The 14,099-nt window shown below is 30.1% G+C and overlaps 2 protein-coding genes and 1 non-coding gene across 4 annotated transcripts; 1 reads left to right on the top strand and 2 right to left on the bottom strand.

Annotated features, from left to right (window-relative positions):
* Positions 1–4,641: 4,641 nt before the first annotated feature.
* LOC107904474 (ubiquitin-conjugating enzyme E2-17 kDa) lies at positions 4,642–7,319 on the bottom strand. 2 transcript variants are annotated; one of them, XM_016830861.2, is made up of 5 exons: positions 7,178–7,319; positions 6,961–7,040; positions 6,358–6,485; positions 5,232–5,336; positions 4,642–4,974 (listed from the first exon to the last, which is right to left on the bottom strand). In XM_016830861.2, the coding sequence occupies exons 2-5, from the start codon at positions 7,028–7,030 to the stop codon at positions 4,831–4,833; spliced, it is 447 nt and encodes a 148-aa protein (XP_016686350.1). In that variant the 5' UTR covers positions 7,031–7,040; positions 7,178–7,319; the 3' UTR covers positions 4,642–4,830. The 2 variants fall into 2 exon arrangements, with proteins under 2 accessions (XP_016686350.1, XP_040961384.1); XM_041105450.1 differs by having other exon boundaries at positions 6,961–7,061; positions 7,178–7,286.
* A 1,003-nt stretch (positions 7,320–8,322) lies between these two features.
* Positions 8,323–8,394, top strand: TRNAM-CAU (transfer RNA methionine (anticodon CAU)). Its single transcript has one exon. It is a non-coding gene; the product is annotated as a tRNA-Met (tRNA).
* Positions 8,395–9,023: 629 nt separating this feature from the next.
* On the bottom strand, positions 9,024–12,177 carry LOC107904475 (BTB/POZ domain-containing protein POB1). The gene is made up of 7 exons (XM_016830862.2): positions 12,083–12,177; positions 11,714–11,987; positions 11,482–11,625; positions 11,018–11,139; positions 10,871–10,934; positions 10,335–10,614; positions 9,024–9,954 (listed from the first exon to the last, which is right to left on the bottom strand). The coding sequence occupies exons 2-7, from the start codon at positions 11,976–11,978 to the stop codon at positions 9,141–9,143; spliced, it is 1,689 nt and encodes a 562-aa protein (XP_016686351.1). The 5' UTR covers positions 11,979–11,987; positions 12,083–12,177; the 3' UTR covers positions 9,024–9,140.
* Positions 12,178–14,099: the final 1,922 nt, after the last annotated feature.

Here is a 14,099-nt window from a genome sequence, read left to right as displayed (position 1 = left end):
ACCTCGTATATTGGACCGCAACGAGCTTAGGCAAATATAAAGTTTGTTAATGTCATGCTTAAATCCAACTAAAATTCCTAAACTCTAAAAAAATTATGATATATCTATCAACTATTGTTAACGGTGCGACTATGTGGCGCTAATAAAATTGTTGTCATACAAACTTTAACCAAAGCATAAAAAATTTAAATATTATATTTATCATTAATATTTCACGTTAGATGAGTATTTAGTACATTGATAGTGTATCTTTTATATTCTACAAATAATTTTAAAAGTTGGACATGTATCTTTTAATATTTTACTATAATTTTAGGTGTGAGTTTAAAATTTCCACTAACACTTAAGTAAAATCAAATGAAACTTTCAAATTTTCAAGTAAAATCACACGTCGAGATTTCATAATATATATATTTAGTATTAGGCAAAATAATTAAATTAAAGACAAAAATATTTTACGATAAAATAAAATATAAGGTTTTATTGAAATGCTAAAATCTTATTAAATATTAGAACGTTATTGCATAAGATTAAAAAATTAATACTATAGTTAATATAAATATATTTATTAATTAACTGGAAACATAATAAATATATTAAGCTAGTAGAATTAATAAGATTTAAACTAAAAATATTATCAAATTTATCATAAAAATAGACAAATTCTATATAAAGAAAAAGAGTCAAATTAAAAACTTTTGATGGCAAACATAATTATTTAAAAAAATATTGATTATAAGGATTAAAATATTATATTATTTTCTTTTAACAACTTTTTTAGGGCCTAAAATACAACTTGACAAAAATTAAGGGGTCGGATTCTTTATTGTAATATACTACTTGTTCGGCTAAGGGCCTGTTTTGTCTTAAAAAAAAATGGAAAAAGATATTTTTTTTATCTTAAAATATTTTTTTAAGGAGATTCAAATGGATTCATTAATGAGTTAAGTCAAAATATTCATTCAATTAACTATTCATAAAATATAAATTATTTAATTATTTTTAAATAATATTTATATATTTTTATAATTAATTAATATGTTTTTTATTATGACAGAACAAACTAATAAGAAGTATTATGTTTTTTTTTTCTGATTTTTTTTGTCGATCTGTATTTTAGTTAATATTTAAAAAGTTTTTTTATGGTTCTGTAAATGTTTGGAATTGAATTGCAATTGAAAAAATTCAGGACATTTTTTATCCAGTACATGTTAGCTTTTGTTACAAATTGGACTTATTTAATTATTTTTATCAGTATAGAGACTAAATTGATATATTTAATAATAGAGGGACTAATTTGATCTAGTGCCTACAATACAGGGACCTTCTAGGTACTTTAACCTATAATCATATATTATTCTTCCCATATGCAAGCAGATAGGTCCAACTAATGTGACAAACTGTCACCAAAGAAAAAGACAAACAAAAATGGGAAGAGACATTGGACTAGTTCTACTTCTTTTATTTATACCGTAATATTATGATTTGCACTCAAATTAATTTTATTTTGGGTTAATCTACTATTTAGTATCTGAATATAGCTTTAATGTTCAATTTAGTAACTAAGTATTATTTTTTCCTAATCTTGAGTTTAGCTTAAATGTTTCTTTTGTTACTTTGGTGCCTAATTTTTTTTTCAAGTGAAGTACTTCAATTTAGTTTCAATATTTAATTTGGTATTTGAGTTTTTTTTGTCCCAAATAAGTATCTATATTTTTTTATTAGAGCATATGTGCCAAACATTAATTGGATCCGATGATGCCATTTGATCTAGGTATCAAATTAAATACTAAAGTCGAACTCAAGTACCAAATTAAGACAAAAAATTTAAGTATCAAATTGAGCATTAAAACTGAACTCAAGTATCAAATGATATATTGTCTCTTTTTTAATCTGGGTAAATAAACCCAAAATCACTAAACTATTAATAAATTTATATTTTGGTCACTCAACTTTAAAAAGTTACAAAATATTTATTAAACTATTCGAAAGTTTTTATTTTAAGTTCAGTGACGAAAGTTTTCGAATAATTTAATAAAAAAACATAAATTTATTAATAATTTAACTATGTAATTTACTATTTTTTATTTTTATATAATTAAAGTATTCATATTATAAAATCATGTTCTTCAACCCTCTCTCTGGCCATTCGTTATCAACATCGTCAAAAGAATCAAATTTCCTTCTCTGTTTCTCTCTCTTTCTACTGCTCAGCCATTTCTCTTTGAGAGAGAGAAAAAAAAAGCTTAACATTTGAGGCACACCGCAGAGAAAGAGAGAGAGCATTTGTTCACTTATAAGGAAGAATGGCAGTTCCCAAGGTTTGTTTCATGGCTGTTTTTGCAGCTCTTGTTTTTGCCACGGCTGTTGATGCCCAGTCTTCTGCTCCCGCCCCTGCTCCCACAAGCGACGGTTAGTTCTTTCTTTAAAAAAAATTTCCTACTGACGTTTTAGATCTGGCTTCCGAGATCAAATGCCATTTTAGATTTTAAATGATTAAGAAAATTTTTATTATTTTTTTGGGGCGCGACAGGGAACTCAATTGATTTAGGGATTGCGTACGTGTTGATGCTGGTGGCGTTGGTGCTCACTTACCTCATCCACGCTGCTGATTTCTGTTTTAGCTTTTGATTTTGATTTTTTAATTTTTGCATTTGAACAATTTATGTGAAACAATGGTTGGTTGGTCTCGATTTGAGTCCTAAAAGGGTTGTTTTTTGTGAGTTTAGATATTAATTGTTGGGATTCGTTGATAATGTCAATTTTTTTTTAATCTTTGGTGTTAGTCTCTTTAATCTTCTATCATTTGCTAATTCTCTTTTTGCTGCTGTATCTTCCATTTTTCGTCTCTCAAATCCTAATGGATTTAGCTTATTCTGGAAAGCTGTGATGCTGCTAAAAATAATCATTTGGATTAATTGTATTTCAAAATAAAATTAAATTTTGAACGTTCAATTCATCTTTTTAATAAAAATTTGAAGAAATGTTGTAGAGCCCATTAATGAAGGGTGAGTTCACGTTCGGCTCTGTTTGTTTGTCTGTTTCTTTTACTAATTTTAGATTTTTGGATTTATTTTAATAGCTTTTCAACATTATTCAGTGAAGTTTTAATATTTTTATAAATATTTTTAAAATTAAAATTTCAAGTTAATTAAAAATAATCAATAGCTATTATATAATAACTTTTTGAAAAATATTTTTTCTTTAGTGTTTTAAAATTATTTTCATTATTTTAAACATAAATATTTATTTATTTTCATAAAAATAAAAATAATTATAAATTAAATAAAAAATACAATTCAATTGAAGTGAACGTGATTTTTTTATTTATATTCCATAATTCGTTTAAACATGTCGATATTTTCAATTATTCCAACTTTCGTGTTCAACCCTAACATTAAAGCATGATGGTTTTCTTTTTCTTTTTCGAGGTGAAAATAATAAGAATGTGTTACATGTATTACAAAACAGATTCAGTTTAATCATAATAGCTTGACTATATTATATAAATTGAGTTTAAATTTAATTAATATCATTATAGATGTATATTTAATAAAATAGACGTGTGGCAAAAAATTGAATAATATGAATTCGAATACACTTATAATGTTGTATACTTTGGCTCATTTAATGTAACTTCTTAAATATAAATAGAAAAAGGAAGTATGTTCTAGCGTCATGGGCCAAAAATCGAAGTTCGTGATGAACACATACAAAACATCTCATGAAGGTCAATTGATTAATGAGACTCATTTGATCTACTCAAATTGACTCAATTTGTGGAATAAACTAGTTTATTTGAAACATTGATGGCTTAGTGAAACACTTCAATAAAATTCGAGTTATAATAGTGAATATTATAAGTCCCAATAAATAAGATAGATAAACTTTGATATTAACCGTTGATATAATATAAACTGTACTCAACTATAAATAAAAGATTTCCACCTCATTTGTAATGATTTACTCAAATACCTCAAATACTAAGAGCAACTAGTTCTCCACAAACAGAAAAAGAAACAAATTGCAAAGAACAAATAAAGTGTTAATATTTAGTACACTAACAACTTAAAAAAATTATCACAAGTTTTTTTAAAATAATTATTATTTTAATATTTTACTATACATTTAATAAGATACTTGTCGACCCTTTTACTAGAGTCTAAAAATTCCATTCATTTTTACTATTACAAAGTGGTTCATATATCTCAACATAAGGTACATGTGAAGTGCCATGCGTCACAATCTGATTATTTCGTTATTAACTGTAAAAATGAATGAAAATTTTTAAAAACAAAAATCAATTTACTCTTGATCTAACTACCAAGAACTAAATTGCCTCTTTTTTAATACAAAGGACAAAACTTAATCCAACTCCTAGTACAAAAGTCTATACGCTTTTACCTTTTCAAACTCTATTTACTTCTTTGCACCATATCCAAAGGACATTTTTAATCAGAATCTCACAACGTGAGCTAGAATTGTGAAACTCAAGAAGACAGTAACAAACAACACCTTACAGATTGCTGTTAACTGTAACACGACGGAGTTGAAGTCGGAGTTTAGCAGCTGATCTGATCAGCTTTTTTTTTTTCTTTTTTCCAGAAGATTGAAAACAGGGGGGGTTATTAGAAAAGTGGGGACTTTCAAAGCTTGAAACATAATTTCCATACAAACAATTAAGGCAACGAATGTGTTTTAAGGAGGGCTTGGTCCAGTACATAAGTTGGAGAGACAGATCACACATACTGTTTCATTGATTCGTACATATTAAATTGAAGATCAAAGCCACATAGAATAAAGCCCTCCTATTATATGCATATTAGCACACTAACCCATAGCATACTTCTGGGTCCAGCTCCGAGCAGTTGTCTCGTACTTAGCCCTGTCGGTCTTGTACATGTGGGCAATCTCTGGCACCAAGGGATCATCGGGATTTGGGTCCGTCAAAAGTGAGCAGATTGAGAGCAATACCTAGAATCAAAATACAAATAAGAACACATTCCCCACACTTCAAATACCAGTAAAACCAAAGCAACCAAAAGATACATGATGCAAAGCAAACTACTTGGGCAGTAGATGAAATGCTAGGGTTGCTCTAACGTTCATTTTTAAACCAGTGCAATTTTTTAATGGTTTCATGAAGAATTGCTAATAGATGACATAACAGAGAAATGTATTATTATTCAAATTAAGATATGTATATGCTTCAATACATGTTGAACAATAACCTTGGATATGGTGAGGGCAGGGCTCCACTGCTCCTTCAAAATATCGAGGCAAATGCTGCCATTGCTGTTAATATTAGGGTGAAAGACCTTTGTCCTGAATGCAACCTGAATTCAAGGGGAAAATATAATAATAAAAATAATAAGTACAAAAGAAGAAAAAAAGATAACCAAACAAAACTAAATGAGAAACTTGCTAGTCATGAATCAGCTGCTAAACGAGTATGTTAGAAGGCCATTAAGGCGGAAAAAGAGTATGAAATAACATCACCATGTAATTACGAGAATTAGCATGAGTCTAGCTCAGGATTGACAAGCCAGTATCAATAGCATACAAATATATTTCTCTAAAAAAATTTCATGTATTCTATCTTAAATTATTTGAGCGACATCATTGTTGGATAAAATTATAAATATTCCTATGGTGTCCATGCACAGTAGCTTTGTTTAAACAAAAGTATATAGTAAATGTGAGGAGCCATAATGAAACATCTATCTGCATGTAACAGAGAAGGCTTACCTGAGACTGTTTACAAAAGTTAAAAATAACAATAGATCATGTAAACTTTGGCACTGAAAACCACCTAATAATAGCCTTTCACATATAAACTAAACCATTAGACACCTAGCATGCATATGCATGCACCACTGTGCATGCATACATGCCAAAAGGAAAATAATTGTGTAACAGAATAAGCTAACAAAAGCTACAAAGAGTTAGCTTTTACTCATTTCAATGCCAAGCAATGTTTGCACAAGCCATTTACCCTGTAAAGACACCATGGTCACAGAGTATTTACAGTAAGGAATTAGCTAAATAACATGAAGGCTTTAAAACATTTATGCTCATACATATCCCTCCAAAGGTTGAAACGTAGAATGGGGGATGTAGGAACATCGGTCAATTAAAAGAAGAGTCACATATACAAGACTTGCATGGAAAAAGAACTTGATGCAGTATATAGAGGGATATGCAATTTTGTCTCTAGACACATAAAATGGCATGTTTCTAAAACGTAAAAGAAAGTCAGTTACAGTTATATACACAGTCAAGAAAAGTAGACATACACAATATTCAGTTAAGCCAGAAATAACGTAAAATAGAAGGCTAAGGAATAAGATTAAGTGCCTTGGGTGGCTTAAATGGATAGTCCGGAGGGAAATGAATGGTGACTAGAAACACTCCACCGGCATATGGACTGTCAGGTGGACCCATAAGAGTCGCTTGCCAATGAAACATGTCTTCAGCAACAGGGCCTTATTTCAATGGTAAAATGAAGTAAAACATCAGCTAGATGCAAAAACCAAAACAGCAAGTAACATTTAACTGAATTAATGATACAAAAATAAGCTCTGATATGCAATATTTAAAAAAAAAAGTTTCTTCTCCAAAACATGATCATTTCCTCACAAATTAACCTATAATAACATGAAAATGAATAACAATCAATAGGCACCAAAAGGAAACCATTAACAATTTAGAATGAAACAGAATCCAATGATGTGAATCTAAAACTTTAATCAATGGAATCATCATGATCAACATCATATCCCTAATAAAAACTATAGATCCATCATATACATAAATAATTATCTCATGTCATGATTTAAAAAAAATTAAAAAAGAAGTGAAGTTTCATGAAAACAAAACTAAAAAAGGATGAAAAGAATAAACAACAAGAAGTAAAGAAATTGATGCTAGAAAAAAGAGAAAAGAAAGAAGAAATTGAACCTGCACTGCAAGAGGTAGGAGGATCTTTCTGTAGATCCTTGAGCTCCTTCAAGATCCGCTTTGAAGCCATCGCCTAAACCCTAAAACAAACAAAAAAGTATCTTAAAAGGAAAAAAGAAAAAAAAATGAAATTCAAATCAAAGCTAGATCGCCTTCAACGAAGATTAACACGGACCAAAAAAAATCTAAAATAAAGAGAAACAAAATAGAAAATTACAGAGCTAATTGGAGAAATTTTGAGAGAAAAAGTAGCTGAGAGATCCTCCTGTCCTGGGTTAATTTTTATTTTGTTTAGTAGTCGCTGAAAATAGCTAAAAAACAAAGTAAAGAGAAAAAATAAAAATAATAAAAAGGTTTAAAAAGGAGAGGATGAGAGGTTGAATAATAATTTTTTGGGTAAAATACACCCAAGGTCACTCAACTATTAGTATGTTTACGTTTTAGTCACTTAACTTCAAAAAGTTATAAAATAGTCATTGAACTAGTCAAAAGTTTTATTTAAGTCACTAGGTTGTTAATGTTTTTTTTTTCGGCTAGTAAGCTCCAAATGACCATTCAATGATCAATATGATGGATCTGTATTCATCGACAAGTAGAACATACATTAAATCAAAGTCTATTTAACACTCAATGTCAAAGATCGAAGAAAAAAGTTTTTTAGATTTTAGTTCAAAAATTCATGATGTTTAAAATTGTTTTATAAAAAAACTTAATATGTAAAAGAGAAGGGAATGAGAGGTTTCTATTGATGTAGGCAATGTGAACAGGGAAAGCCATACAAATGCGATTTTAACAACCCAATCACTTGAAATAAAACATTTGAATAGTTCAATGATAACTTTTTGAAGTTGAGCGATCAAGATATGAACCTATTAATAGTTCAGTGACCATGGGGCGTAATTTACCCTTTCTTTTAGAAATATTTAATAAAAAAATAGGAGAATTGGGTTGTGTTCTTGCGTTCTCATTGGCTATCTTCGCGGACCTCTTGTACGATTTTTTGTAATAAAATGTATTTTATTTTATTACTGCTACTGTAATAACAATTATCTCTGTTTAAATTATTTTAATTTATTCTCAATTCTTTTATATTACAAAAATAAATATTTCAATTTTAAATTAGTAATATAAATATAAAAGTCTTTTTTTTTTAAATTACTCGTCAAATCGATTGATTTTCTATGATATTTAATTTAATTCTTAAAAAAAAGATTAATTAGATTCTTTTTATGAAAGAATCAAAGCGGACGATAATTAAGTTGAAGAGATAAGTACTTAAAAAGTAAACGAGTGAGATTGACAGCTGAAAGGATATTGGATATTTTATAGTTAAATAAAGGTATTTGTAAAATAAAGTCAATAATCAGAGTGGCGCAGCGGAAGCGTGGTGGGCCCATAACCCACAGGTCCCAGGATCGAAACCTGGCTCTGATATTAGAGTAGCTCAGCTGGCCATATAAATTTTAGCCCGCTTCACCTTTCTTATTGAATATTGGCCAAAATTCCTTTTAAGCCCCTTCACTTATTAAACCTTTCAGGTCCCAGATCGAAGATTACACACTTTTGCTTTACTCCGGACCGTTCTCATTAAAATTTCGAATTCTGACATCTTAAGTTTCTTATTAAATGGGATTTTCATTCTCATACATAAAACCTCATTTTCAATCAATTTAAGTTACTACAAAACAAGCTATATCAGTTTAATGGAAAACCATTAGACTGAGAGCTTTGATTAATACATACTAAACATGGTTTAGGGTGTCATTAATCTAGTGATTACCATGCAAATGAAACGAAGACCAAATGTACAAAGCATCCAATGAAAGTAAAAGATTGTCTGAAATTTTAGTATCAATTGTGGAGCCCTATTCCAACTTTTGTTGATGTCTAACTGCCTGAAAAGGAACAAATTTGAAGTTGAATGTACAAAAATGCCCATTTCAATGGCAGGAAATATATATATTTTTACCTAGTCATCTCGATTGTTGAGTACAATACTGTTATTGTGTTTCCCTTTTCCCTTAAATCATCACAATTTTCGAAAATCATAATGATAATATGCATTGAATAGAATTATTCAAAATTCTATGATTCCAAATGTATTTACACATGGTGCGTATCAGTAACTGATATAGTAATCTAATGGACTGTATATAATACTATATAAACCTAGCTCAATCTCATTGTCTAACAGTTAGTTCAGCCCTGAGATGGAGGACACCATTTATAAAGTAATTACTATCATCGGCCATGAATGTCGTCCATGGTATACCGAACAGGTTACGATAGCCAACGGCCTTTCCACCTGTGAATGTGTAGTTACCTTTATACTTACTTATGTAATCCTCGGTTGGTTTTGACCTCGCTGCAAACTCATAGTCAACGGCAAAAGTGACGGGTCCCTTCTCTTGCATTCCCAAAAATAGCCCAAAGCAGTGGAATGAGCTTTGCTGGTCCATATGGCAATGTGCGGAGAAGAAAAACCCTTGTCCACAGAGATGGAATGCTTGTGAATAAACTTTACCACCTGGAAACAAATGCGCGCATTCCTCGCGCTTCAGGTCCAGGTACACAACGCACTGTTGTCTTGGCTTTTCAAACTCTACAACCTTGACAGGGCGGTACTTGTAAGCCCGTTCAAGAAAGTGGCGATAAGGGGCATTCGCCTCCTCTGATGCAAGAGCACGCTGTTTGTGTGGTGTCTCAGCCTTGAAAAAGAGGGCTTCGAGCACAACCTTGGGTGCAATTTCTGCATCAAAGTCATTGCAGGTTAAAACTTTTTTAAGCTTTCTGCAAGTCATATGCGGAAAACGGATTAGTCGGCCAAGGCGTGTAGCGAAAACTCTACGCCTTTCCTCCAGTTTTGGGTAATGAGTCCGAGCCCATTTCAGCAAAAAGTCATAAACAGCATCCTCTGAAGCTACCTGGAGATCATCACTGGAAAAAACTGCCTCTATACCAGCAAGAGGCAAGTTGAGAACCTCATCCTGGAACCTGAAAAAGAAACACAGTACAAACTAGTTTATTAAAAGATCTACAAATTGGACCCCCAAAAAATAGTTAATGAAATGTTGACAGCAACTTCACTAACTTTGCCACTTCAGACCACCAACATCCAAGCTACTTAATTTTACACTAATGTACCCATGTTATACAAGATTGCAATTATTGCCCTCGTAGTTTTCTAAAGAAGAATGACCATAATTTTGAAGGGAAAAACTTCGAAATAAAACCAGAAAATATCAACAAAAGGATGCCAAACATATTGAAATACATATGGTAACAATTAACAAAAGAAACCAACCTTGTTACAGATAGAAATTACTCAAAAATATAAATAAGCATTTAATATTGTAGATAATGACAGCACTCACTTGGTTACATCCTTGTATTTTGCAGCAAGAAATTGCTTTGCTGCATCTGCCAGTGGCTGAACAGCATCTGCCATTAAAACAGTAGAAGGAAGATCCAAATACAATAAGGCAGACTCACAGGTCATAGGAAGGTTTCGTAACAATCGACTACAATATCTCATGCATGATGCAACCTCGAATTTGTCAGCCACCATCAACACATCTAGCAAGGCAGTAGGAGTGGTAGTTGATAGGGTGTTGCTATACATAAAATTAAGGAGGTCCAGGAGAGCTGCTTCTTCTGCTCGGAAAAAAGAAGAAAACAAACAGTACTAGGTCATATTTATGGTTTACCTAGTCAATAAGTAATATGACCTAATAAAGAATATAATGATCTTTTAGATCACAATTAAATGCATGAATCAACTCATAAATACATAGCTGATTCCCACATGAAAGCAGTCTTTGTTCATTGGGTTCATATCATAAGGGCCAAACAGAAACAGAAACAGAAACAGGAAACTGTAATGGGAATATTTAATATTCTTAACATTTACCAGAAGCATGTACCGGGAGGGTTACATATCGCTGCTCTGACTCTGTCATTCCATTTGAAAACAACTGCAACAAGAGGCACAGACAAGTATGTCTATCACGAATAAGCCAACCAATGATAAAGGCAGAAACCAACCACAATCCCTTACCTTATAAAAGAATGGACTTTTAGCTGCTAAAATTGGAGAACTTATATGAATGATATTAACTCTTAGAACTGTCAAATGATCCTTATTCAAAGATGAATAATTGTCATAAGCCGTATCATTCCCTACAAAAATACCAAACCTGTATCAAGAAGGTTCATTCGTTGCAATCAGATGGTAACTAATATTTTGCTCTCAAATACAAAAAAGCTAAGGAAAAGTTCAAAATTAACGTTCTTGAATAACAGAATCCATGGTTTATTGCGACCCATTTGCTCATTTCCAGTCAAAATTCGACTTAGTGTGATACTTTCTTGTTTTTTTCTTTTAGCAATTTATGAATAAGCAGCCACAAACAACCAAACACACACAGACACACACACAAAAATGAAGAAACCGCAGTAGTTTGAGTTGTTACAATAAAAAGATCAACTAAAAACAATGCCTTCATGAAATTTACTAGTTACCAATTTGATTGCAGTTCAATCCAACATCAGAAGGCGACCCTTCAATCATTGCCACAGCATCATCATCTCGATTTTCATATGTTAACCCATCCACAGTGTCCGGCACGTTACAATTCAAGACTTGCTCCTGACGTTGCACGACATCTACAAGAACACCAGAAACCGTCAAAACCTAAAAGAAACACAAGTAAAATTATATAAAATAATGTCAATAACAGAAAGAAGAACGAACCAATTTCTTTCTTGAAATCTTCCCTTCGTCTCTTCCTATTACGTGCCCAGTCAGCGATGGAAGAACAACAGTCACCGTCGGATTTCGTCTCCGGCGAATCCGGCATGATCTCAATCCTCAATACCCGATCGGAAAAGTTACTGTCGTTAAAAGCAAAACCGAAGTCCGGTTCAGTGGTATCTGAACCGAAAGCTCCGCCGGGTGAAAAGTCGGAGACCATAATCGTTGATAGATCGAAAAGATCAGGAACTTTAAGCACTCTCATGCCCAAACCCTAAATTACAAACAGATTATAAGTAAGTATACGTATAAGCAAAGTTTGAAAAAATTGGGAGTTAGTTGGAAAATGAATTAAAAATTTCAAAATACTTTAGAACTTGAAACATTCGCTGGTTAGTTTCCGAGTTTAGAGTTGTTTTGTTCGTCTCTTATATATGTAAAAAAAAAAATTGGGACTAAAATTTAAATTTCAAAATAAAAAAAAGTTTATTTAAATGTTTACAAAGATTATAGCATCTATTTTTTTTGTAAATTTAAAATTTAGTCTATTATACTTTTGTTTTTATAAATTTAATCCTTTATTTTTCGAGTTTCAAAATTCAGGTCCTATTTTTTTTTGTTAAATCCTATTTTTTTTATTTCAAAATGTTATACCATTAAATTTAAAAATAAAAATTAAAAATATTTTTCACCTTAACCTGAGTTTAAGATGATAACATATATATATATTTTTAAATTAAATATAGTTCAAGACTGTAAACTTCTTTTTCAATGTGATTAGAAGTTATCTAATGTGGTTGATAGGAATAGCAGTATGATGATTGATAAAAAAAATCAATTTACTTGTGAACTGGCATGAATCAGATGAAGCAAACTAAAAAATAATAATTGAATCCATTGAACTTTTATCTTTTTACTTTTTAATAAATTTTTACTTTCAACCGTTCAATCGAATTAAAAATTGATAGTTTGATCGATTTGAATACTAATCAGATTTCAAAAACATTGAAATTATCTAATATCCATACTAATGGAAAATCGGGCTAATATTACAACTAGCTCGTGAATTTCACCTAATATACTATATGGTATCTAAGTTAAAAAATACAGTACAATAATAATTTTAATAGCTCAATAACTTAAAAATAAAAACTTTTGAATAATTCAGTATCTATTTTGTAATATTTTAATTTCTTTTACGCTTGGATTTTGACGTGGACCCGCAAGCGAAAGAAGCTCAAACCTGTAACCTGTTATCTGGTAAGGGAGAAACTTTGACTATGTTATTATTATTATTTGTTTATGTGATAAACCATTTAGGTTAAATTCTGTTATTGGTCCTTATACTTTTGAAAATTATGAATTAAGTTTTTGTACTTTAATTTAATTAATTTTAGTATATGGGCTTTTCAAATTAGTTAATTTTAGTCCCTATGCTTTTTGAAATTTGAAATTTGAGATTTGAAATTTTAGTCCTAAATCAAATAGTAAAAGTTAAATCCTTCTAGTTTAATTCAATTACCAATCTCGTACGAAGTGTATAATTATAGAATTAGTCTATATTCTCCAATTGAATCATTCTAAGTCCCTATGCTTTTTGGATTTTTAAATTTTTATATTGACGCAAATGATAGCCGTTAATTCATTAATTGGATTTTTAGTGTGTAATATATAAAATTAACAAATTGACATGACACTACACATGTGATAATATATTTGCCGTATCAAATTTTGGAAATACCAGAGTGTAACTTAATGAATTTAACAATTATCGTTTGGTTACGACTGAAATTGTAAAAAATTTAAAGTATAGAGACTAAAAATGACCAAATTAAAATATAAAGACTAAATCCGTAACATTTATAAAGTACAAAGACTAATAGCAGATTTAAAAAAAAAAAACTTTACTTTTCCCAACCAGCTATTGATATGGATTAAGGCTTTGAATAAGAATAATCTAGTACACATATAAAACTAGACATTTTATTTGTACAAGTAACTATAATATTAATAAAAAAATTGAGTCAACATCAAATTAAAAAAAATAGTCGATTGAGTCTTAATTCAGTTTGCATTATATTATTGTCATTGTATGAGAATATGAGTTTAAGTATGTTGAAACACATTTCGAAATGGATTATAAATAGTTTATAAAAAAAACATAAATAAACCAACTTGAATTATATCTCTTACTTTTTAAAATTAAAACTTTTAAAAATACTATTTTAAATATTTTAATTCAAAATTAATAAAAAAACTACAATTTAATATTAAAAGGATCTCAAAATTAGGTAAGAATATTGATTTTTAAATTAAAAGAATGAACTTTCTACGTATTATAGAAATAAAATTGATAGTTATTATTTTACTAATTTAGAATAAATCT

This window comes from Gossypium hirsutum, chromosome D11 (genome assembly GCF_007990345.1).
Source record: "Gossypium hirsutum isolate 1008001.06 chromosome D11, Gossypium_hirsutum_v2.1, whole genome shotgun sequence".
Taxonomy (NCBI): domain Eukaryota; kingdom Viridiplantae; phylum Streptophyta; class Magnoliopsida; order Malvales; family Malvaceae; genus Gossypium; species Gossypium hirsutum.
This window is presented reverse-complemented; position numbering and strand designations above follow the sequence as displayed.